Raw genomic sequence first — 24,958 nt, 5'->3', positions numbered from 1 at the left:
GTTTCTAATTTTGTTGTTATAAATAAGCCTTCCATGAAGACCCTTGTACCTTGATTTTTGTGCACCGCTCTCCTAGCAGTGAGATTATTGAGAGGGTATAAACATTTTGAAGGTATTGACAAGCATGTGAAATTGCTTGCCAAAAGGGTATGTGAGTTTATGGTCTCATCAGCGGCATATCTTGGCAAAGAAAACCGTTAATAGTATTTGCAAAACTGAGTACATTTGATCTTTGAACAACACGGGGGTTAGGGCACTGACACTCTGGGAAGTCCAAAATCCCGGTATAATGTAGTCAGCCCTTTGTAGCCTTGGTTGCTCTGTATCCCTAGTTCTGCATCCTCAGATTCGACCAACTGCAGGTGGTGTAATACTGTAGTATTTACTATTGAAAAAAATCCAGGTTCAGTGGACCCACGCAGTTCAGACCTGTATTATTCAAGAGTCAACTGTATTTTCATTTTGTGATCTGTCAGCTTGCTATGATTATGAATGAGGTTGGACTTTTTATATCTTTTTTGGTCATTTGTATTTGTGAGTGTTCACATTCTTTGCCTTTTTGTCCCCTTGTGGGTGACTTTTTTCTTACATAACACTTTTCCTTTTCATTTGTTTTGTAAATATTTCCCCTGAATTTATGATTTAAGTTGGGTTGTTGACATGCAGAAGGATTTAGTGATTTTATGCTTAGAAATACTTTTCGATTGCTTGATTAGGTAAATAGTTACCATTTTTCTTCTACAGGTCTCAATGAATAAATGCCTGCTTAAGTAAGAAAACTTTTTCTGGTTAAGCAGGATTTTAATGGTCTGAACTAAGAAACAGTCCATCTCCTATAGGAACCAGACTTGGAATTATCAAAACGACGATACTTTTATTGTATACGTTCCTTGAACTACCCCACTCGATACATGTAAAAAAACATGTTGGTAGTTCCCACCTTTGTAGGGAAAAACGTTTAAAAAGCAAACTAGATGACATAGTCTCTCACAAAAGACTGCCCACCCTCAAACTAACAAAAGCACATTTCCACTCTGTATTCAAAAACAGGGTGGGTCTTAGGATGGTACTACTGGGCCTCAGGTAGAAACTTCCTCTCAGGTCAACCCCTGCACCCCCTCCGCCCACCGCCCTGGCCCCATGCCTTGGGTACAAACTCTAATCCTGAGTAGGGTTGCTCTGGCATGTAATATATGGGACATATGGACACTAAAATATTATTTGTTGTTTCTCTGACTTTTGAATTTAACTGGATGCTCTGTATTTTTATTTGCTAAAGCTGGCAACCTTAATCCTGAGGTTTTCTTTCAGTGTTGATGTTGGAGGCCACATCCCAGGAGTGCCCACAGACAACAGTAGATAGACCTGGCACCTCTGGCATACCACATGAAGGAATTTACCTGCCTTCCTCCAAAGAGGGCTCTCGCAGCCAAGAGGCCCCAGAGATATTTTCAAAAAAACCCTACTCACTGACTTTTCTACAGAGATCAGCATGTGCTTGTAAACCTGAGCTCTTCTCCAGGTCTCTCAGCGTGTGTGTGTGGGGTGCTTCTAGACTTCCTGTACTTCATTGTTCTTCTTCCTTCTTTTTCCAGCAGCTGTGAGGCTCCTCTTGAGCCTGTGGACCTGGGCAGGCCCTGTCGAGTGCTCACCACTGCTTCACTCAGGTGCCCTTAGCCCACACACATCCCTGTTTTTTGTTTTGTTTTGTTTTTTTATAAATTTATTTATTTATTTTTGGCTGCGTTGGGTCTTCGTTGCTGTGCGCAGGCTTTCTCTAGTTGCGGCGAGCGGGGGTTACTCTTCATTGCGGTGCGTGGGTTTCTCATTGCAGTGGCTTCTTTTGTTGCAGAGCATGGGCTCTAGGTGTGTGGGCTTCAGTAGCTGTGGTTCACAGGCCCTAGAGCGCAGGCTCAGTAGTTGTGGCACACAGGATTAGTTGCTCCGCGGCATGTGGGATCTTCCTGGACCAGGGCTTGAACCTGTGTCCCCTGCATTGGCAGGCGGATTCTTAACCACTGTGCCACCAGGGAAATCCCTATATCCCTGTTTGAACGGCCAATCTTTTTGTTCACTGTGGCCTCTTTCTGCCTGAACACCCATTTTCTGTCTTACAGGCTTTTGATTCACTATAAATAATTAGATTGTTTCCCAAAGGCTCAATGTTCAAATTCAAGTTTTACTGTGGTTTGAGATGGCTGAATATCAGGTGGATGTGGGTAATGGCCTAGTCATGCCACCATTAGGACCATCCTAGAAATTGGCGAGTAGACTGAGACATAACCTGATAATCCCCTCCCTGGTTTAGCAGATAAATAGTACAATGTTGGGAACACAGAATACCTCTCCAGGAACGAGGCTAGAGCGACCTTGAATGACTGGATCCATTAGTGCAGGTATTTCCAAGAACCTCTCTCCCAGGTCCATGGGGGGCACCGGTGTCCTTTTTATCTCTAGCCTTCTTATCCCTAGCCCCTGTAGACTCCTAAAGCAGAGCTTCTCAATCTTTAGGGCACCTATGTATCACAATGGCTGAGTGGGAAGAAAGGGGTCTCTGGTAGGGGTTCTGAAGATTTGTCCCCCTGCACTGCACTGTTCCTGCAAATGGGACTTGACCCTCACCCATAAAAGGGTATGGGGAAGGGGAGCCTCAAGGATGATAGGGGTTGATATCAAGTTCAGGTCTCAGGTGGGACAAGTAGGCCCCTGCTCAGCAGGAGATGGGATGGAAACAACAAACGGAAATAGGTTATTGAGACAAACTGGTTGAAGTTGAACCAATCTTTTAGGGAGGCTCAGCTCTTTCCATGAAGCCTTTGCACTCCTCTAGCTGGATTCTCAGGATTTGTAGTTCAGGAATTTCACAATTTTTATTTTCACGTATTTTCTGTGGCTTCCTCCCCCTAACTCCCCACTTTTTTTCTTTTCTTTTTTTTTTTTTAAAGTTCCTTTTAAAAATGATGACCTCGTTTGAGGATTTGATGTTGAAATTTAACCAAGAGGTAGATCTAGGATCTGAGTGCAGCCACTTTCCCCTCCTGAACCCCAGGCCCTTCTATGCGCTGCTTCCTGGGTCTCTCTGTGGGCCGGTCCCACAGGCGCCTCAAATGGAACATGTCCTTGCTGACCTCGTTTAGCAAACTGCTCCTCCTCTAGGCCCCTTGGTGCTACCATCCGCCCTGCTGCTCTTCCAGAAATCTCCTCCCCACCCCTCATCCAGTCAGCCCCTTCCTGTTATTTGATTCCCTAAATCTCTCCAATACGTACTTTTCTTTATCCCCACCACCACTGCCCTAAAGGAGGCCATCATTTTTTTCCCACCTGGGTTCCTGCAACAGCCTTCCAACTGGTTTCTCTGCCTCTGTTCCAAGACCCCAGACTGAAGCTGGCACTGGACAAGATATGGTCCCCATCCACTACACAGTGGATGGGACAGACTGACTCATTCTTATGATATGATTGGTGGGCCCAGTCTCGAGAGATCATCAAAGGCTTCCCAGGGTGTCACCTGGGTTTAGCCAGGAAGGATGAGTGGGAGTGAATGGCAAGAAGGCAGGAAATGCTTCTGCCACAGCTATGCTGTTTTAGTAGTTTCTTTACTAGGCAGGCCCCTAGTGACATATATACCGAGTCCCTTCCTTTTCTGGATTCTTTTTTAGTTTACACATTAATTTCTACTGAGTTTGCTCCACTGTCACTCTCCTCTCCCACCATGCTTCCCTCAACTCAGGTTTCTTTCTACTAATCTAAATCTCTGAACATGCATAGTGGGAGGAATGACACCCATTAGAGTGGAAATCTCAAATATATGTCCCCAGGAGGGAGAAATGCTCTTGAAATGGGCAGAATTGATTGCATTAACACATGCCTCAAATACACACACACACACACATCCACCGCACACATATGCACACATACTATTCCCTGTGTATTAATTATTAGTGCTGTTAACCAAATATTTTTGCTTCTCCTTCCAGGCACATGGGAGCATTGCACCTATGGCATTCCCCTGCTCCCTTATGACTTGCTTTGGCCAATGAAGTCAGAATAAAAAGTGATGTGTGTTACTTCCAGGTAAATGCTTTAAGAGTTAGTGCTCTATTGGCCCCACCCTCATTTCCTGCCTTCAGGGTTGAGGAGGCAACATGCTAGTTGCAGCAGCCTGAGTCCTTAAGTGGCTATGGAAAACAGAGCTCCTGTTGGTCCCCAGTAGACATATTTCATGATGGAGAAATAAAGTTTTGTCAAACCACTGAGACCTGGGGATTGCTTCTTACTCTAGCACAACTTAACTGATCCTGACTGATACACCCAGTCAAATCAAGGTTTGGGGGGCACCAAGGCCTTTATTCCTGTTGGGTATTCAGCATCTTGAGTCTCCGAGTCAATTGAAGCTCCCATCCTCCTGCCCGGCCCCCTTAGGCTGGAAGATTTCCAGGTTATTCAATCTCTTTCCCATTATGAAGGGGACACTTGCATGCTCCTTGTAAGTTATGTACCTATTTTATTGAACCTAAATTCAAACTGAAGTCACAGAAATAGCTATAAGACATGAAAGCATTTGCTGAGTTATCCAAAAGCATAATCTAGATACCCTACATGTGTCGCACTAACCAGGGCATGTCCAAAAGCAATGCACTAACGAATCTCCCTTTCACCAAAAGCAAAATGCCAGTTTCTTCCCCCAGAACAGCCCTGGCACTGGTAGGCTAATTTCAGAGGTCCTGGATTGAAGGCCTGATTCTGACACTTAGTAGTGAATGACCTTGGAAAAATTACCCCTCTGAGTCCCAGTTCCCCTATCTGTAAAACGGTTATAATAACAATAATAATTATGTCATAGAAAGAAAAGGAAAGTAACATTTGCACATTTGGTGTACCAGCCACTCTGCAGACAGAACTGGAAAGGGTGTGGAAGTGCTTTGCAAAGGGAAAGCTCTATGCAGATGTAAGGTGATAATATTTTTAACCAACACATGACCAAAGAAGAACACAACAAAAATCAAATGAACGTCCCAATGCCTTCAGTCTTTAACACGAAGCTCAAGTGTGGACATTGGAGTATATTTACGTTTCTGCAAAAGGTCCCGTAATACAAAGCTCATTCTTCAAATAGGACAAATTGCTTATTAGCTAAAGGGAAGGAGTGAAGCCAAGTGCCTCAGAGGAGGTCAGTCACGTTCAATCATTTGCAGGTTGGGCAAACACCCAGCAGTGGCGGCTCCACGCAGTGGCTTCCTGAAGAACCACACGCGCGCACATCCAATTACACTTCTTGTGTCCTTTGCCCAGTGCGGAATTAACTTCAGTTCATCAATGGAAGCCCTACTTATTCCCCAGCCCCACCTCCGTCCCCATCCAGCGAAACGCCCCCTGCCAATTCTGTAGCGCCTGCAGTCCCTCGGGCTCTTCCTTCTCGAGACGGGATTTCCCTTTCTAGTCCCTGAGGCAGCAGCGCAGCCAGGTCCTAACCTCACCGGAGCAATTGCCTAAAAGGCTCTGCCCTCGGCCACTGGGGGTGGGGCCCGCCAAGCCGATTTATAAAAGGAGCCTCCCGGGGTCTGCCTCCTCTAAGCGCCTCCGGCGTGATCTTGGCCGGCGCCTAGGTGCTGAACTTGCTTCTCGCCCGCTTCTCAAACTTGAGGGTGCAACGCCTGAAGGGCTTGTTAAAACAGAACGCTGGGCCCCACCCCCAGAGTTTCTGATTGAGTAGGTTTAGGGTGGGGTCCGAGAGCTTGCATTTCTAACAAGTTCCCCAGGTGTTGGTGACGCTGCGGACCTGGGACCACACTTAATGAACCACTCACTGCCTCTGGTTTCAGGCTGCTTTCAGATAGAGAGGCTCGCTCGCCACCTCCACGCCGGTCCCAGCTGTTCTCCTGCCCTGAGCGCTCCTCCAGTAGGGATAACCCGGCGGCACAGGAGGCTGCAGACCTAGGAAGGCAGGGCCTGAGGAGTTTGGAGTGCATTTTGAGGGCCCCTGAAGGGTTCGTGCAGGTAGGAAAGCAAGCAGGAATAAACCTTGGAAGCCTGTGGGTGCTTGGCGTTACTGGGATATTTCATTTATCAGGCTCTACTGACCTCGTGTCTGCATTGAACACGTATTGATTGGGTGCTTAGCTTTAGAGTTACAAAGGTGAAAAGACAGGGTCCCAGCCCTCCAAGGGCTCATAGTAACTGGGAGGGAAATGTGCAAATGATTACGATACTGATAAGATTTTCCTAGGGAGGCAGCGTCAAACTTCTGGGGAGGGAGAGTGTGTGGGACTCTGGAATCTGTCTGAAGAGCTGGAAGAGGTTTCATGGCATTTAAGCGGAGACCTGCAGGATGAATGGGAACTTGGCGGGTAGAAGGAGTAACTGGGAAGGGGTTGAAGTGGGAAGGGGTTTCCTTGGGTAGAAGGAATGAATGACAAGACTGCTGAAATACAAGGCTCCAGAGAGAGACTGACAGCACATCTCAGATCTGGGACTGGTTTTCCCTCCTACCTCTCTGGCCGCTCCTTCTGTCTCCTTTGCTGGCCCCTTGTCAGCTGCTGTTCCTCATGAGCTGGTGTTCGCCAGGGCTCTGGCCTGGCTGCCTTTTCTTCTCACTCTCCATGTCCACTCCTAGTGAGGTCCTCCACACCTGAGGCCTCACGAGCTGCTCCCTGTTGGGGCCCACAGCCCCAGCCTCACCTCCTCAGCTCCACACTCAGCTCCACGCAGATGTCCCCAGGCATCTTTCCTCCTGTACTCTGCCTTGGTGAATGGCACCAGCATCCATCTTGTTACTTAAGCCAGAGGATTTAGTAAAATGACCCTTTCACAGATAGCTGGTGAAGAGTAAATTGGCACAGCGAATTGCTGGTGCCATTCACCAAGACAGAAAACAGGAGGAGAGACGCCGGGCTCAAATTCTGAGTCTACAGGTCACTAGCTGAGTAACCTTGGGCAAATTACTTAATCTATTTCCTTATCTGTAAAGTGGGTTTAAAGATAGTATGTACCTCACAGGGTTTTTATGTGGATTAAACAATAATTGTTACTTACTAAGCACTATGTTAAGTACTTTACTTGGATTCCTTCGGAGATGATGAGTACCTTGTCCAAGGTCACTCTGCTACCAAGTGGCAGAGCCAGGCCTGGAACCCACAGTTCCCTGACTCCTAAGCCACCCTCTTCATTGTCACACTATCTGGAGATTGTCTATCAAATAGGGAAATACTTGCAATATAATGTTAAGTAAAAAGTGGACAGCAAGCTGCATAACCAGTGTGAGTACAGCCATGTTATTATTTTAAAAAAGGAAATAATCTACAATAGAAAAGGCTAGAAGGAAATATAGCAAAAGGTTAAATGTTGTATTGGGGTTATTTTTGTCTTCTAATTTTCTATTGCCTGTTTTCTTTAATATACATAATTTTTGCTAAAAATAAAATACTTAAAACGTTAAACATTCATTACATAAAAAACAAAGTCCACAAACTGTTCTCATGTTTGACTGAAAATTGCACTCTATTGGTATCTCTTCTCAGTTCTAGTCTTACTTCCCTGAACAGAAATTCTTTCCTACTCTCAAAGGCCAGAGTAGGAAGTAGGTATTGCAGCCATGTTCACCGCCCTCCCACAGCTGACAACCTGGCCACTGGAGCAGGCTGTCAAAATCAGGCCTGTGGGGAGGGAAGTTCCAGACGGAACCCGGGCTTCTCCTACTGCCTAGGGCTTTCTGGACAGCGCTACTTGAGATCAATTACTTTTTTTTCTTCTTCTTTTAAATAACCGGCCGAATGCTCTTTTTCCAGTTTTGGCTGAGTTGTTAGCTTCATCCCGGTGGCGACGCCTGCCAGATACCTGGTTCCTTGAACACCGCCCAAACTGGTCAGGCCAGTCCGCCCGTGGTTGTTTCTGCCAGGACTTGCCCGTGTTTGGGTGTGTGTGGGGTGTGTGTGGGGTGTGTGTGTGTGTGTGTGTGTGTGTGTGTGTGTTAGAGACCCACCCTTCTCCCCAGCAACCCAGGTAGGTGGAAGGAAGCTTCGGGGACCAGCCTGGCAGTCAGGCCCGATGGGTGGAGCTGAATTAATCTAACCTGGAATTTCAACTTGGCCTGAACAACAGGTGAGGGGAAAAAAAGCAGCAGAGAGAACCGGCAGTTTGGCAACTGGAAAATATTCTTACGCCTTGCCCCTTGGCTGGAAAATAGCCCGGGGTGACTTTTCAAAGTGTCTGCGCTGGGTTATAGGGCTCGGTTGCGCCACGGCCCCCTCGGTGGCTGTCCGAGCCCCTCCTGAACGCTGTCCTCCTCGGTTACCCTCCGCGACGCGCCCGTTTCCCCTCCTCTGGGAGGCAGGGCGGGGGTATCGGATTAGTCTTTGTTTTCGAAGCGAAAGAGCCGAGAGCGGCGCGGGGGAGGCTCGCGATGGTAGGGGCCCGGGGTCCGCCTGGGTAGGGCGCTCGGTCGTCACCCCCGCGAGGGTGCCTCCCGCCTGGCCCTCGGCCTCTTCTCGCGGGTATCCCCTCCTAGCCGGCCAGGCTGACTCGGTACGCAAACGCGCGATGTACCCCATTGTCCTGCCTCGGAATGAGCGAGCGAGCGGCTGCCAGGAGAGGGGGGTCAGTCGGGCCCGGAGCTCAGGACTCCCGGGGGCGCCGGGGCCGTCCCAGGCCGCTCGGCCCGCAGGGAGTGGCAGGAAGTGGGGACACCGAGGCCAGCTCCGCCGAGGGCCTAGACTGGGAGGTCCGCGTGCCCCACCCCGCGCCGCCCGCCGCGCCCGCCCGGGCTGCAGAAGCGCCGGAGGGCGGTGGCGGCCAACCGGAGGAGGGCGGCCGGGTCCCGGGAGGACCGACCGCTGGGGAGGGGAAGTACTGCAGGTGCAAAGGCGCGGCGTCCGGGCCGGGCCCTGCCCCCACCCGCTCGAGGACTGCCCGCGCCGTCCCCTCCCCCTCCGCGGAACTCCCCCCTCGCGTAGCCCCGAGCCCGGCGGAGAGGGCGGCGGCGGGGCCGGCGGGGCTCGGCGGGGCTCGGCGGGGCCGCACGTGCGCGCCCTCCCGGGCGGGGGAGTCCCCGGGCGAGCACGTGCCGCGGCGCGCGGGGGGCGGGGAGTCCCGCGGACGCCTTCATTGCTGCTGCTGCTGCTGCCGCCGCGGCCGCCGCTGCCTCTTCCTTCCTCCTGCGCCGTCCCCTCCTCGGCCCGGGCGGGGGGCTCCGTGCGCCGAGCTCGGCCGGGCCAGGCGCTCCAGGAGGCGGGCGCCCCAGGCGGCGGCGGCGGCCGCGACGGTGGTGGCGGCGGCGCGGGCCGGGAAACTTTGCCCCTTTGTGCGCTCCGCCCCGGAGGCGGCGGGCAGGTCGGTGCAGTCGGTGCCTTTCCGGCTCCGGGGTGGGGGAGGGGAGGCGTGGGGGGGGGCCCGGCCCGCGGGGGAGGGGACGGCCCGGGGGCCGGCCGGGGGGCCGCTACTTTGTTGCGGGAGACTAGGCGGGGGTGCTGTGGATCACAGTGTAGCGGAGCCGGGCGGGGGCGGCGGGGCGGGGCGGGGGCTGCGGAGCCGCCGGAGCCGAGCGGCCGAGGCCCCAGAACAAAGGAGCCCGAGAGGCTGCGCGCGCGCGCCGGGCCTGAGCCGGAGCGCGCCCCCCTCCTAGCGCCCCCTCGTCGGAGCGGGCCGCCCTCACGGGTCCGGCCGTCGGGCGGGGAGCGCGGCTGGGCGGCCGGCGCGGGCTACCCCGGGCGCGCCCCTCTCCAGGCCGCTTCCGTGCAGGGGGCGCCCGGGCAGCCCCGCCGAGTGAAGCTCTCTGCAAACTTTATTTTGAAAGCTGTGCTCCCTTGGGGAGGGCCTAGCGACCTCCAGTGAGGGGTGTGTGGGAATTTTGGCAAAACTCTCCCAAGCCCATGGGGGTGGGGCGGAGGACAACTTTCTTAGAAATCTCACCTTGACCACCCCATTAAATTCGCCGTCCAGGTTTCCTTACCACCTCGTCAGGCCCTAGGCCTTCTCCCGCAGGGAGCGGGGTGCTAGTGTGCCCTGCCAGAGGTTCTGGGCAGAACTTCATGAGAGCAAGCCCATTCTCTTCCCCCATCTTCCCTTTTCCCAGAAGCAGGAAGAGGTAACATGTGAAAGTTGTCCCCGAGCCCCGAGTGATGCGCTTCCCCTTTCTGTCTCTTTTGCAGGCAGCGCTGCCTTCTCCATCATCCTGACCCGGGAGAAGAAATACAGGAGGAGAAACTCCTCACCCTGCCCTGCCCCCATCACACACCTACTGGCACACCTCATGCCTGGGTCCAGAGTGGGTGAGGGTGAAGAACCCACCCATCCAAGATGATCCCGTCTCTGGGGACTGCCGCTGGTGTCCTCCCCCAGATCCCGGGCCCCATCAGGTGGGAGAGTGGCCCCCAACTGAGTCCTATCAGACTGCTGCAGAGGAGGTGAAGAGGGGTTGAGAAGAGGCACCCATCCCGGAGCCTGGAGCTACTTGCCTTCACCCTGTAGATTTTGACTGCTTTAGGAGAGAAGGACCTGTTGGTGGCCTTTGGAGGCAGGAAGCTGGACTGTGGCTCTGTCCCAGCACCTATGCCCCCACCTCTGGCAGCGTCATGAGTCAGTTTCAGGTGCCCCTGGCAGTCCAGCCAGACCTGCCAGGCCTTTATGACTTCCCTCAGGGCCAGGTGATGATAGGGGGCTTCCAGGGGCCTGGGCTCCCAATGGCTGGGAGTGAACCGCAACTCCGAGGGAGTGGAGATGGGCGGAAGAAAAGGAAACGGTGTGGTACTTGCGAGCCCTGCCGGCGGCTAGAAAACTGTGGGGCTTGCACCAGCTGTACCAACCGCCGCACACATCAGATCTGCAAACTGCGCAAGTGTGAGGTGCTGAAGAAAAAAGTGGGGCTTCTCAAGGAGGTAAGATGGATCTTGCGTGGCTGCCCTGACCCTTCCTTGAGGGTGCTGTGTTCACAGGGGTCTTGCTAAAGCCAGTTAAGCCCGTTCTCCCGCTTTGATCCTCCTGGTCCAGCTTTGAGTGGGGCCATAAATAGGAGTGTTGCTGTCTTTGGAAGCTGCTTTAGGCTCCTTTGCCGGGCCGACAGTTGATGGGAGAGGAACCGGGTTGTAGAGGGCTCTGAGCTAGCAGTCTCATCTCTGATGTTTGCATTTGATGCAGGACAATGATATCCAGCTTTATCTCTAGAAGTTTCTTGTCCTGCTTGAAGCCTCAGGTGTGTTTCAAGGTCACACCAATGCTTGGGTGATGTGGGGAGTGATGGTGTCAGGTAAGGGTTGGAGGCTGATGGGTTTGGAAATGAAAATTTGGAGTGACACGGTGTTTTTTATGCTTCCCTGATGGAGTGGGATGTTTCTTTCCCTAAATCTTTTTGGGTACCATCATTTTTGGGATGATACCTAAAAGTGTTTGGGAACTTAATGAGAAACCCATGATTTGGGTTCCCCTACTAAACAGTACTTCTTGAGGTCAAGGACCATTTATCTCTGTGTTCTCAGGGCCTGGCTCAGTTCCTTGGTGTGTAGTAAGCACTCAGATACTAATTGAATGAATGAATGATTGTTTTTGAGACACTGTCAACCCCAGGAAGGAGTACTTCCTTAATTATGAGCAGGGAGGCAGAGAGAGGGAAGGAGTTGGAATGAGAGCAGAGGAGGAAGTGGAGAGGCAGTGACCCTGCACTGGCCATCTTTCCTTTCCATTCTGGTGGTGGGCTGCCAGCATGAGGGTGGTAGCAGCTGTAACAGCGGAGAGTTGGCAGAGGTAGGGACGAGTGAAGTTGAGCAGCTTGGGAGGAGCAGTGTAGCGGCCGAGGTTGCTCCAGGCAGCGGAACTGGCGCTGGACAGAGACGGAGGCCTGCACAGTCTGTGGGACTCCCCCGCTCTGCCACTGATTTGTCCGAGGGCTCGGACAACTCAGGTCCCCTCTCTGGGTCTGTCTTCTGCCTGGGGAGATGCAGGGGTTGTGCTTGATGGCCTTTGAAGCCCTCTCTAGCTGGGCTGGAAACCGCTGTACTTCTGAGAGCCGGGGTACCTGTGGCTTCCATGGGCTGGCGGCTTGCACTCGGGATTTCCCTGACTGCTGAGTTCAGAGCTGTGCCGCCAGCTTGGTGGGGCTGTGGTCCCGTGGCTGGGAAGAAAGATCCAAGTGTTTTGGTCAGGAAAGTGGGTGTTGCTGGGATGTTTCTGCCCCTTCTCACCTTGTCTCGCCCACTCCCTGTGGAAGCTGCATATCACGGTCCAGGGACGGCGGACTGATGCTGTATTTCCCCGGTCTCAGGTTAAAGCAGACATCTGGATCACATCTGCAGCTCCCCAGCCCAGCCTGGGAGACCGTGTCCAGCTCCTTTATGTTGCTGGTGTTTGGGGGAGTTGGCATCCTGCTGGCCCAGTGCTCTGTGAGTCATTTCTGAAAGGGAGGTGGGATCAGGGGTAGGCTTCACTCCTGGGCATGAGATCTTGTGTTTTGGTATAAGTAGGACCTGCCTCGGCTACCTTGTGAAGCTTGATTCCTTTGCTTGCTTCCTGGTAGGGTTTACCTCCTTCTCTTCCACCTTTCTCTCACTCCGTTCCTCTCAAACCCTGGGGGATGAAGCGGGCTCAGCTTTCTGGGCTGGAACACGTGGCTCTTGTGAACTGTGTTTAAGCTCTTCTTTCGGCAAAAATGAGGCATACCTGAGTGAAAGGGGCTGGGAGTGAAGCCAGGGGCCTGTCATCCTTGCGTGTAAGCTGCTGGCCTGGGCTTCCGGTGGTCGTGGTTAAGAGACCGGGGATCTGGCTTGGCTCAGGCTTAGAGACAACCCGGCGGAGAGATGTCTGCATCCCTGTGGACCTTGCCGTGGCCGGCTGCCCCTCTAGGCCCCCAGGGTCAGGAAGATGTGGCTGGTGTCCTGTGATCCCCCCTGGACAGAGGGTCCATGTGCTGATCTGTGCACCTGTGCTGTCCCATGACAGAGTTCTCCCAGTTTCTGGAGAAACAATAGAAAGGGGACAATGGAGTGAGCTTTGTCTTAAAGTTAACTTTCTTTGACTTAAAGAGCAGTACTTTGTTTTAAGGATAGATACTTTCTATTTCTTGATGTTTAAAAGTGTGCTTTTTTTTAATGAAATGGAGGTGTTGATAAAAATTAGATCTATTTTTTTTAAAGTCTTTACTTGGCAAAATACAAAATGGTAACTAGTGTCTGTCTCCACAATTTTTTTTAAATTGGTCCTTGAAGGCTGAAACTGTGGGAACCACTGTCCAGGCTACACTGCATTTGACGAATGTATCTCTGGCAGAGTTGACAGGCCTGAGAGGCTGTGCCTGAGTGAGGGAGCCCAGGGAACCAGCCCAGCGTTTACAGCCCCCAGGGGACTGCTGAGACCTTCACTAGGTCTGAGCAGCCATGTAGCAGAGGGGACCTGTCCCAGGATTTGGGAGGTCAGCAAAGGAGGAGACCCGTAGAACTTTATTGTTTTTCAAGCTGTACATGCTGTTTATTATTTTACTTTTTTAAATTTTATTTATTTTTTTATACAGCAGGTTCTTATTAGTTATCCATTTTATACATGTTAGTGTATACATGTCAATCCCAATCTCCCAATTCATCCCCCCACCACCACCCACCCCCGTCCCAGCCACTTTCCCTCCTTGGTGTCCATGTGTCCGTACGTTTGTTCTCTACATCTGTGAGACCCATAGAACTTTAGAACTTGGCCCCTGCTCTTCAGGTGGGACAAGACACAGCATCCCAGGAGCCTCTTGGGAATCAGACCCTCTCTTTGCACCTGTGCTTCTCAGCGTCTCCTCTTCTGGGCACCTTTCTTTACTTCCATCCTGTCTCTACGTCCTCCAGCTTCCTTTGGGGCTTCTTCTGAGCTATCTGCTGACAGCTGCTTTGTGTCATCCTGTGAGGGGGGAACATTACCTTGACTATCTTGTCTTCCTTCCCTGCTCCTCAATTTTTTACCCAGTGTGGGTAGGTGGTGCAGCAGAGCCCATCTACTCAGAAAAGTTCAGCATTTTAGTAGTAGAGGCAGCTCCCAGGGCTGGTCCTGTCCACCACAGATGTAGGTGACTACTTACTTCTCTGGGCCCTAAAGAGAGGTAACACACCTGAAGGTGTTCATTCCTGTAACTGAGGTCTTCCTTCCTAGTTCCAGGGAGGATTGAGATCCTAGGCTGATGTCGGAGGCTATTTGACTTCCACATTCTTTTTACCTGAGTGGTGGCTTGTAGCACAGTGAAGACGGCTGATTAGAAAAGTAGGATTTGGTGAGTGTGAAGATACAGAACCCAAAGTAAGGGCTGTGCCGCTGACTCTCTTGAGCATTGGTTTTTTCATATGTCAGATGGGATAACCCTTCTTTGTGAGGATTAATTGAGATAAAATATGCAGAACGTCTAGCACATGGTAGGTAATCAGTGCACGGTGACAACACATTCCTAGAACATCTAGAAAAGAATTAATCTTTATGCATAAAAATTGTGTCTGTTAGTCTCTGAGCTTTAATTGTTTATTAAATGTTTGTTTCAAGACATCCCTGCTTGCTCATAGAACTGTGGGGCCAGGCAAAGGGAGGGAGACATTTGCCGGCCTCTTTGCTGGGGGAGGAGGCTGGACACCCAGGAGCAAGGAGCCGCTGTGGCCCAGGGCCTGACTGAAAAGTTGCTCATGGTGAGGGACGTAAATGTCTGATAAAAAGGGTAGGAGAAAACCCCTTTGTGAGAAAAACTTCCCTAGAAGTATGTATACATAAGGCTGGAAGCATGACCGAGAATGGGTGAGAAATGAAGGGAAATAGAAATATATATGGTGTGTCTAGCCCTCAGCCAGTTGAATTTAGTGGCTGAAACAAAGCTCTATGCCAGTTTTGAGACAGGATACCTTGGAATCGGGGATCTCTCAACAATATCAGAACCTGACCACTTCTTGCCTCACCTGCTAGTAGCTCTGGCTTCCTGAAGATGGAGGCTATGAGGAGGGATGCTGTCAGGCGGCACCAGTTCCCACCAGCAAAGGAAGAATTGATTGGTAAAGTAGAAGTGATGAGACTCTTTAGAGAAAGGGACCCCATCTCAGCATTTCTGAATCCAGTGAGAAGCTTGGGCAAGGAGAGGTGTTTACCATAGACTTTAGAAAATTGTTTTTCGGTTGTAAACAGTTTTAACCCCATGGCTACAGACTCTAAAAGGGAAGTTAGCTGGAGGGGTAAGATTGCTTTTGAAAAAGGAAATGCTGACTTAACTGTCCTAAATGGTGCCCTAAGGAGGAAGGTGGTGGGACTGGGGAAGATCTGAACCGTCCATGTGGCTGCTTGGGCTGCTGTCTATGAGTGCAGATAGTAAAAGACCGTGCTTTTTACATGGAAAGGGGTGCGCTTCAAGTGTAGTCTGACGCTTTAAGAGGGATATAAGAGAGTCCAGTGGCCAGAATGTGCTGAGGTGGTGGAAAATGCTCAAGACAATAAAATAAAAGGCTTTTATATATTCCCAGCAAGAGCATAGAAGGAAGAGACAGTCTTACAGCTTTGGAGCAGAACCAGTGACAGAGAGAGAGAAGCCACTAGATCCCTGTCATGCCAGGGAGTATAAACTGGGGAGAGACCACAGCATGTGTGGTTAGGAAAGGAGAGCCAGCTACCCTACCTGAATCTGAGTCATTCACTCCCTACTGCACACCTTCAGATATACTCATGGAATGATATCGTTATGGAATTCTGATGGTTGGAAGAGGGCCAAAAGACCAGAGACAGGCAGAAAGTTCCATTTTTCAAAGAGATTTTGGAAATTGTAAACCAATGTCAGTTTTTGACAGTTCTAGAGCAGATTTTTTAAAAGGTGGTTCGTGAGATTTAGAAAGACAGTGGTGAGCTTTGAGGGTCCCTGTGGTTCTTTACAAAGAAACTCAGTCAAACCAATGGGCCTGGATTTCTGCAGATAAATGTTATTTCCTGCCAGCTTCGTGGACAGATCAGAGGACCAGTTTTTATTTAAAGTCATCCTGAAGAGGGCACAGGTATAACTGCCTTGTTCAAACTTTTAATCAACCAGTGTGGATCAGGGATTCCATGTTGGGATCGCCTGGATCCCACCCCCAGGGATTCTAGTTTGATTGGTCTTGGGTGGATCTCTACTGGGCTGGGGCTCCCCAGGTGTATCTAATGTGTAGTTACAGTGGAACTCCTCTGACACAGGTGAGAGCTGAATGATGGGCACCCACCTGGACTCTTTACTGCAAATTGCTCACCTGAGTCTTAGGGCACCCGAATGGTTTACAGCCATACTTCCTCCTTGCTAATCAGTGGCCCAGCAGCATTGCATCATCTGGGAGGTTGTTAGAAATGCAGAATCTCAGGCTTTACATCAGAATGACTGAATGAGAATCTGCACTTTAACCACATTCCCAGGTGATTTGTATGTCCATGAGAGTTTGCGGAGCTGGTCTATGGCATTTCTGTGAGTGGAGAAGGGGACAGAAGTAAGTCTTGATGAACAGAGGTAAAGAACTCCAATTGCAGGGACTTCCCTGGTGGTCCAGTGGTTAAGACTTAGCCTTCCGGTGCAGGGGGTGTGGGTTCGATCCCTGGTCGGGGAGCTAAGATCCCACATGCCTCGTGACCAAAAAATCAAAACATAAAACAGAAGCAATATTGTAACAAATTCAATAAAGACTTTAAAAATGGTCCATATCAAAAAAATCTTTAAAGAAAAAAGACGTAATGGGAATAAAAATTTGATATATTACACTTAAAAAAAAAGAACTCCAGTTGTCAACAAGGGTAAGGAGGGTGATCCAACCCATTTACCCTGTATGCCAGGGAGACAAGAACATCTTGAGATTTACTTCATGTTTATTCTTGTTTTTCTGGAGTCCATTTCTTTCTAGTCTAGTGAGTTATCAATAAAATAAGCCCTTTAAGAACTTGTGTGTGTGTTCTGAGAACAGTTGGGAAAGGGTTCTCAGAAGACGTCTGCTGCTCAGCAGTCTGACTTGGAACATGGGAGCCCCACGAGAGAGTATTAGCTGGTGGTAGTTGTGAACAGGAGGAGCACACCCATAGAACCCGGGGTCTCATGGAAGGGTCTGGAGGCTTAGGAGCTGAAGGGATGTGTGCCTCCTCTTCCTAAGATGTAGGTAGGAGCAGGTGTGATCAGTGGGTAGGTGGGTGGTGGCAGCGGTAGTAGTGGTGATGCAGATATTTAAGTTGAATGATAGAACAAGGGGTTAAGAAGATTGGGGGCAGTCTGGAACAATGGGCTTCAGCCAAACTCAATGGAATTTAATGAGGGTAAATCCAAAGCTCTGCACTTGTTTTTAAACAAAGAAAGAAATAGCAGGTAGGAATAGCTGAAACTCTGAAAGGTGTGTTGACAGCCTGTCTCTAGGAGCTCTGTCAGAGTAGTCACATGCAGGACAACTGAAGAAGATGAGTTGTTCAGCTTGGACATGAGTGGAGGAACGCAGGCTAAGACGAGTCCTGTGTGGAAGAGGGAGTCAGTTCCTTTGTGTAGGGGAATGTGTGGAACTTTTATTCGAGGGTAGAAGTTAGCAGGTAGACTGAATCCATGTTTGTTTGTTTGTTTAACATCTTTATTGGAGTATAATTGCTTTACAATGGTGTGTTAGCTTCTGCTGTACAACAAAGTGAATCAGCTATATGTATACATATATCCCCATATCCCCTCCCTCTTGCATCTCCCTTCCACCCTCCCTATCCCATCCCTCTAGGTCATCAGAAAGCACTGAGCTGATCTCCCTGAATCCATGTTTGAAAACAAGAATTTTCTAACATTTATAGCTGTTCCAAGACTGAAGAACCAGCCCTGTGCCTGCGTGGGTCTGCGTAGAGGCTGGATGTTCTGGCTGGGATGTTACAAGGACGTCCTCTGTCAGGCGGGGTCTTCCACACGTGGTGGTCTCTTGCTCAAACTGTGTAAAGTATAACATATTCCTTAGACAACTACATTGCAGAAGAAACATCGCTCTTAGGCCATAACGTTTTTGGTCAATTTCTAGACCTGATTGATCTCAGACCTGGGTTGGAATATGGTCTGTAAACTCTCTGAAAATTTCAGCCAAGTGTGTGAATGTGCAGGGGTATATTTTCTCAGGGGAGAGGGGCTGTGGTTTTCAGCAAATTCTCAAGAGTATTCATGACCTCCCAAATTTAAGAAGCATGCTCTACCTGAGCTGTCCAATATGATAGCCATTAGCCATGTGTGGCTACAAAAATTAAAATTAATGAAAATTAAATTCAGAAACTCAGGCACACTAGCTGCCTTTCAAGTGGTTTGTGTGTTCGATTTTTTATCAATATGAGTAGTTCTACTGGACATGGAGTTTCCCTGCGGGGTCTCTGAACCCTCACTGAAGACTGTTTCTGGGTTGGGGACATAGCTGTCCCAGTTGGTTATTCCTGGAAGGATATTCTGGGATAGGGTTCCTGTTCCCACCCCAAGGTAAGTGGTGAGGGGTATGGAGGGGGCAATGCTTTCCTGGGTTCTAAACAACCCACGGCAAAGCTTATTGCATTTTTTTTTTTTTTAACTGAGCATGCTCTCTTTATTTATTGCTTCCCTTGAAGGCATGGGCCATGTTTTAATTATCTGCTGTGGGGAAAAACAATAGGAATGCGGTGTGGCTCCCCATCTGAAGGTGCTCTCTGAAGCTGCCTGGGGGAAAGTGGCTTCTCCCACCCTCACTCGTACCCAGCAGCCCCGGTGAACCTTGCCTGAGGGCTCTTACTCGGGCACATGCCCCACCCCAAGTCAGCAGTCACCTCTCTGCCTTGGGCCTCTCATCCTGGAGAAGGGAGTGTGGTGGCTGGGTGAGTTGAAAGACCACATCAGGGGTCTCGGGAGTTGTCACTGATTCCTCCTCCCCTTCCCATCACTTCTTTATCGTTCCCTTGTGGACTGAGGGCAGGATGCTCAGGAAGAGAGAAGGTGTTGGAGAGGAATTCGACCCCTTTATCTACCTTGAGCCCTGCTGCACTTTGGCTGGGAGAGTCCTTAAGGGTTGCTTTGGGCCTCTGCCTGAGTGTGTCTGTGCAGGGCCCAGGCTGCTGGCACACCTGGAGTGGACACACCCCTCTGTGGCCTTGTCTCCTGTCATTTGCTTAAGAAATCTGATAACCTAAGTTTTTATTAGTCACTGAGGGAGGGAAAAAAAAAAGCCGGCGCCCCAGTGTGGGGTAACTGGCCAGCCTTCCGGTGACCACGGGGGGTTGCTTGCTTGCTTCAGGTCGCACAAGCTCTGTTCCTGCGCTGCTGGCTCTGACCTGTACATGTTCTAACTCCCTTGTGCCCTGTCTCCCCACAGCCAGGGAATTCGTGGACAGAATAATGCACCTCCCACTACTAGTAGAGCAGCAACTCTAGATGCTCCAAATGGAAAGGGAGTTGCATTAGGTAGAGTCATTTGGGAGCGTTTGCCAGAATGCACGTGTCCCATAGTCCCCCACCCCATTTAATTACTGCCAGAGGAAGCCTCAGGAAGGGGTGTGGAGATGCTGGGTCAAAAACAAGTAGCAAGGTACCGGACCATAGAGGCTGTTCCCTTCTGAGCCTTTCTTGTGGGAAGGACACTGGGTGGCTCTCTCTGGTCTCATTTTGTTCTGTCTTTTTCTTGATTTCTCTGCCCTTTAAGAGTAAGCTCTGGGTACCCCAGTTCCCTGGTTGATGCTGGGAATGATCCTGGAGCCCCAGAAGAGAGAGGGAATGGCATCCTCTCACCATGAGCCTGGGTCCTGTCTGGATGGTTGACGCTGCAGGATGCGGTGGGGGTGTTGGGAGCCAGTGAGAGGAGAAGAGCCGGTGCTAGGAGGATACGGAGGAGAGGCACCTTCCTGGAATGCTTCCTCAGTCCCAGGACCTCCAGTGTCCCCTGTGCCGGGGGAGGGCAGCTTCTCTCTCTGGCGTCGCTTAAGTTTCCAGAGACAGGACGTCATCTGCTTTGACTGGTAAACCTGCAAGTTGCCTTCCCAGCCTCCTTCAGCACATCTCACCTGGGACTGGCTGTGTGCGAGGCGCTGCGCTGAGCCTGAGCCATCGGTAAAGGGGAAGCAGCATTTACTCTGTTCTTAATGAGCTCACAGTCTGGGGAGGGAGGCAAGCGTGGCAACAAACTATTAGTCTGGTAGGGCTACAAGGGAGGGATGCCTTGAGGGCAGAGACCAGCCTTAGTCACTGTTAGGTGAAGAGAGACCATCGTGGAAGGGAAGGGACCTGTTTTGAGAGTTTCAGCGTAGGGATATGTGAAAGATGAGGGGGGGTACTTCTAGGAGGAGGGAGGCATCTCCCCTGAAACTGAGCTGTGCAGAGATGCTACTCGAATGCTCACGGCTGGTGGCAGTGGTGTGGAAGGACGCGGACAGACCACAGGGCACCAGCTGAGGGTGTTCATGGGTCCTCAAGGTGGAAGGTAAGATGCTTTGTGTTAATTATTCTTGGTAGTCTTCCCCTGGGGCTGCCCCCAGGTTTCTAAACCACTCAGTATTCCTGTCTCAGCTTCTCAATGAAGGTTCTGTGTTATTTGCTTGGATCCTGGAACATTTGGTGGTCCAAGGCTATTGAATTTGGGGTGGGGAGACCGTGATGAGGTTCATAGAATATAAGACCTTCTTACAAGCATTTAGGATGGCTTGTGGGGTGTGGGCAGAGCCACAGCTGCTGCTTGTCAGCCTGGGGGGGTCTGGGTGCATTCTGTTTGTTGGTATGGAAATATGCAGGTGGAGTTGCTGGCTGGCTCTGCTTTCCCTCTGACATCACTGGGTGCCTGAGTTCAGTCTGGTTCTATTGCATCTCGAAGGAGGAGCACCTTTTCTTCCTTTGCTGCTGTTCTTTCACCTCCTTGTCTTTCTCCTCCCCGAGATTGCCGTTGATACAGACTTCCGCTGCCAAAGCTAATTGTGAGGCCTGATCTGTGAATGAAGGCAAAGGCAGTTCCCATGACAACTGCAAAGAGTTTGAAATATAGGGGATGATGTGTGTGTGATGGGCTGCAATTACTTGGGTGGAAATTGATGTGTGGACACCGGTGACTTCAAACATAGGTTCTGAAGGTGGAGAGGATGTTGGGTTTCTTTGGCAGATCCTTTGTGTGATGGAGAGGGAAGGGAAGGTCACAGATTTCCCCCACAGTCGATTCCAAGTGCCTTCAGTGTGTGGAATGCTGGGAAAACAAAACAAAACAAAACAAAAAAACCCCCGGGGCTTTGAAGAGGCACGACTCTAAGCCATTCTGGTTGGAGAGGCAGGACACACAGAGACAGATAGCAGTACCAAGTGTCAAATGAGAAACATTGGAAGTGCTGTCAGCTGGCAGAGGTCTAGGGTAACCTGAGAAGGCTTCCTGGAGGAAGTGGGGCTTGAACTGAGCTTTGAAGTAAAGCCCTGTGGGGAGTGACCTCCTTTAGGACACAGGCATGGCAAGAGAGGAGAAGTTGTCATCTACCCCCTGCCAACTCTAAAAAAGGTAGGTTGATAAGAAAATCATAGAGCTACACAGAGCAGCACCAGCTGTATTGCTACGAGTGGCGGGGGGGGGAGGCGAGAGCCCTGCTCAGTCTCCCAATTTTTCAATCTGTAGAATGGGCATTAATAATTCCTGTCTCATTGGTTTGTTTTGAGGGTTAAATAAGATACAGTACATCATGGTCCAGTTATGGGGCTTGGCGTGGCGTTGCTGCTTGGTTGATCCTCCTATAAACCCCCCCAAATCTGTCTCTGGATGCATCCCCATTTCCTAGTCTTTATATATCTGTGTAGGTTCTGGCCTGTAGGTAACTGTGTTTCTGAGGTTCTCTGTGTTGGGGTATTTTGTGGGTTCTGAGAGTGAGTTAATCCATTCACCTCTCCCTAGTGGGGAGGGCTGTGGCCCCATTCCTCCTGCTGGGAGTGCAGTGGTGTCTAGGGGTCATGATGGAAGGTGGGGAGGGACCTCCAGCTCCTATGCAGAGGGGTCCCAGGCACCTCTGGGTTGGTCACTGTGAAGCCCCAAGTGTAGAAAAAGGGGCAGATAGGGGAGGGGGTCAGGTGTGAGGTGTGGAGAATGTCCCCGCTGGAGGCAGAGTGGCCCCAGCATGCGCCTCTGTGTCTCCTTGGAGCTGTAGCGTTCCAGGTGCTTCAGAAAAGGGCAGGAGGCCAGGGTGGGATAGAGATGGTTGCAGGTGCCCTGCCTTGGGGACCACGGGCTCTGCTAGGGTGTCTGCAGTCTGCGGGGGGTGAGGTGGGACCTGTGGTTCAAGCAGAGAGTCAGGGTGGCTCTTGCAGCCTTGTGAGGAAGACGTGTGCTGGCTGAACAAGGCTTGGCCTCGGCTATAGTTCAGATGGCAGGTCGTGCCCTCCCAGGAGAGCAAGTATTCCTCTGATCCCTGGGGACCTCAGAGAACAGGTCGACCAGGAGAGTGTCCTCTACGTCTCAGTGCCCAACCCCCTGCCTCTCCACCCTCCTTGTGTAGAAACTCAGCTCAGCACATTCCAGCTCTGTGCAGAGCCTAGTGAGTAGGGAAGGACGGGGCCCCTGCCCACGTGGGGAAGACGGCCGTGTAAATAAATAACTGCACTTGGTAGTGACGGCTCTAGAGGAGGCCCCAGGAGGAGTGGGTGAAGCTCCTGGGGGCTAGATGAGCTGGGAAGGTAGCAGTGGCAGGTGACATTTGGATTAAGCCTTGTACCATATTAGCTTGCCAGGTGGGGGAGAGGGAAGGGAACCTAGGCAAGGAGCAGCATCGCCAAGTCTCTGAGGCATGAAAATATTACTGTTCTTAGACCCATAGCTTAAAGGGAAGTGGTCTGGTTCAAGAGACCCTATCCCTCTTTAAGTTTCCCTGAGGTTGGCTGGGAGAGAGGGCTTAAAGAACTGGAATGAGAAACACCTGGGTTGGAATTCTAGCTCACCACTCACCAGCTGTGTGTTGATGGGCAAGTAACATCATCTCTCAGCCCATTTTCCCATAAGGTTGTGTGTGGACAAGTCAAATGAGATGCTCCCACAGCATGGTTGGCACAGGGCCTGGTACCTAGCAGGGGCTTGATAAACTGTGGCAGCCACAGCAGCAACGGTATTGATTGTTACTGTCCAAGCAGTGTTAGTTGCTCTTATCCAGCAGCAGACTGTATGAGGGTGGGTGGGGCAGGGGTTTTGGGGACTAGGATAAAGGAGGGACTTCACTTGGCCTGGCCGAGGTAAGAGCCAAGGGGTGCAGAAGCCCATGGCTCAGGACAGTGCTCCTTGCCCTGCCTTGTCACCTGCCTTCCTCCCTGCCCTGGGGAGGAGCCCAGTAGGGCTGCTCTTTGCCCCCAGAGGTGAGGCAGGTGTGGGTCCTGGTGCCTTCTGGAGTCTCCTCACCAGAGCCCAGCTTTGCTGTCTCTCATGAGGCAGCTCGTCCCATTCTGAGTACCCCCTTGGAGCTTCAGGGAGGGGGCAGTAATTGGGCAGGTGTGGTGGAGTTGGTAGCAGAGCACATCACTGAAATGAGCTCTCTCACATCCTAACTAGTCCTACAAGTCACATCTGTGAGTTGAAAAGTAGCACACAATGAACTCTCTCAGAAATTGAGTGGTAGCTAGCAGCACCTGCAGTGTGGCAGGCACTGTGTTGCATTTTTTCACAGAATCCTCACACCTTTGTATGAGGTAGCTGCTTCTGTAAAATAGAACTGCAAAGTAGGCTAAGGGAGGTAAGGTACCACCACCAAGGTCCTGCAGCTAGATAGTGGAGCCAGGAAACTGAACCAGATACATGAGTACCAGAGACCATATAAGGGTCCCCCTCCTAGAAGACAGAAGCTCTGGGGTGTTCAGCTACAGGGAGGGGATGGGGTGAAGCAGGATGTCTCCTGGGTTGCCTAGGGACTGCAGGGCTTTCCTCTCCCCATTCTGTTCTTTCTCCTTCAGTCGTCTCCTGGGTGCTGCAGCCTTCAGAGGCTCAGAGTCTGGGCTGCCTCCCCTCCTCAGCCTTTCCAGGGGATGGGAAGCCCTGAAGTCTGGAGGCGCCTCCTCCTGTGGCCTTTCTAAAAGAGGAGGAAACATTGAGGGTGGTGGTGGTGGTGAGGCTGTCTGGAGGGGGTGGCCTATGTTCAGGCACTAGGGATGAGTATTCCTAGGGTGAAGTGGTGTTCGTGTGCAAGGGAGGGCAAGTCTGACTTGGTGAGGCTTTGAGCCACAGGCAATGTTGGCTTCAAGAAGAAATCTGCTGGAGGGAGGGAGGAGTAGGACTGCATAATGGTTCAGAGTCTGGTCTGTAGAGCCGGATAGACCTGCCTTGGAGTCCCAGTGCTGCCGTTTTCTAGCTGTGTCACCTTGGGTAAGTTACTTCACTTGTCTTGCCTTGTTTCCTCATCTGCAAAATGGGGTAAAGGTTCATACTGCCAAGGCTTTATTTTTTTCTTCTAAGATTGCAGGGGCTATTGCTTTTATAGCGCCTAGCACTGTCCTAGCTGCTGCTAGGATGAGGCAGTTTGCTGGTGTCCTAGGGCTAGAGAGTGGCCTGAGGGGGAAGCCTGCCAGCATCTGCTCGACCCCGACGCAGTCTGCCTTTGACCCTGTAGATGCAGAGGATGCCTCTGGGTATTACCTTCTGGTCCCCGACTCGGGAGTTGTTGAGGGTGTCCCGGGATTCCCCGCCTATCGGGGAGCGGCGGCGGGCCTGGGCCACAGCCAGCTAGGCTCCGGCACCCTTGGCTGTGCCCCCGCCTCCCGGCTGGGCAGGTCCAACCCCCGGCGGCCCTGCCCCCGCTCGGCCGGCGGCGGGGATTGGCTGGCGAGCGCGCCGCCCCCTCCACACCAGCCTCGCCGGCGGCGGGGAGGGGAGCCAAGCCGGCAGCTGGCCGCCGCCGCCTCTGCAGTGCCTCCCTCCGTGCGCTCCGGCGGGGATAATGGGAGGCCCGCCGGCCGATGCACCAGAGGAGGCCGGCCGAGGTAGAGCGGGCAGGGCGGGGAGGGACGAGGCTAGACCGGACGCAGGAGGAGGGGCAGAGCCCTCCTGGATCTTGGGAGGGTGGA

At 51.4% G+C, this 24,958-nt stretch overlaps 1 protein-coding gene across 4 annotated transcripts in view; it reads left to right on the top strand.

Annotated features, from left to right (window-relative positions):
* Positions 1–8,002: 8,002 nt before the first annotated feature.
* The window catches only part of TET3 (tet methylcytosine dioxygenase 3), a 114,997-nt gene continuing 98,041 nt past the window's right edge, over positions 8,003–24,958 (top strand). For 2 of the 4 annotated variants that reach the window (XM_060169554.1, XM_060169552.1), the window contains exons 1-2: positions 9,089–9,324; positions 10,143–10,868. In XM_060169554.1, coding sequence (XP_060025537.1) covers positions 10,566–10,868 — 303 coding nt within the window. In that variant the 5' untranslated portion in view covers positions 9,089–9,324; positions 10,143–10,565. Of the gene's footprint in view, positions 8,098–9,088; positions 9,325–10,142; positions 10,869–24,746; positions 24,875–24,958 lie in introns of those variants that run through there. The other 2 variants (XM_060169553.1, XM_060169555.1) reach the window with 2 other exon arrangements.

The sequence above is a fragment of the Lagenorhynchus albirostris genome, chromosome 13 (assembly GCF_949774975.1).
Source record: "Lagenorhynchus albirostris chromosome 13, mLagAlb1.1, whole genome shotgun sequence".
Lineage (NCBI taxonomy): Eukaryota > Metazoa > Chordata > Mammalia > Artiodactyla > Delphinidae > Lagenorhynchus > Lagenorhynchus albirostris.
Note: the sequence above shows the minus strand (reverse complement) of the source record. Positions and strands in the feature narration are given on the sequence as shown.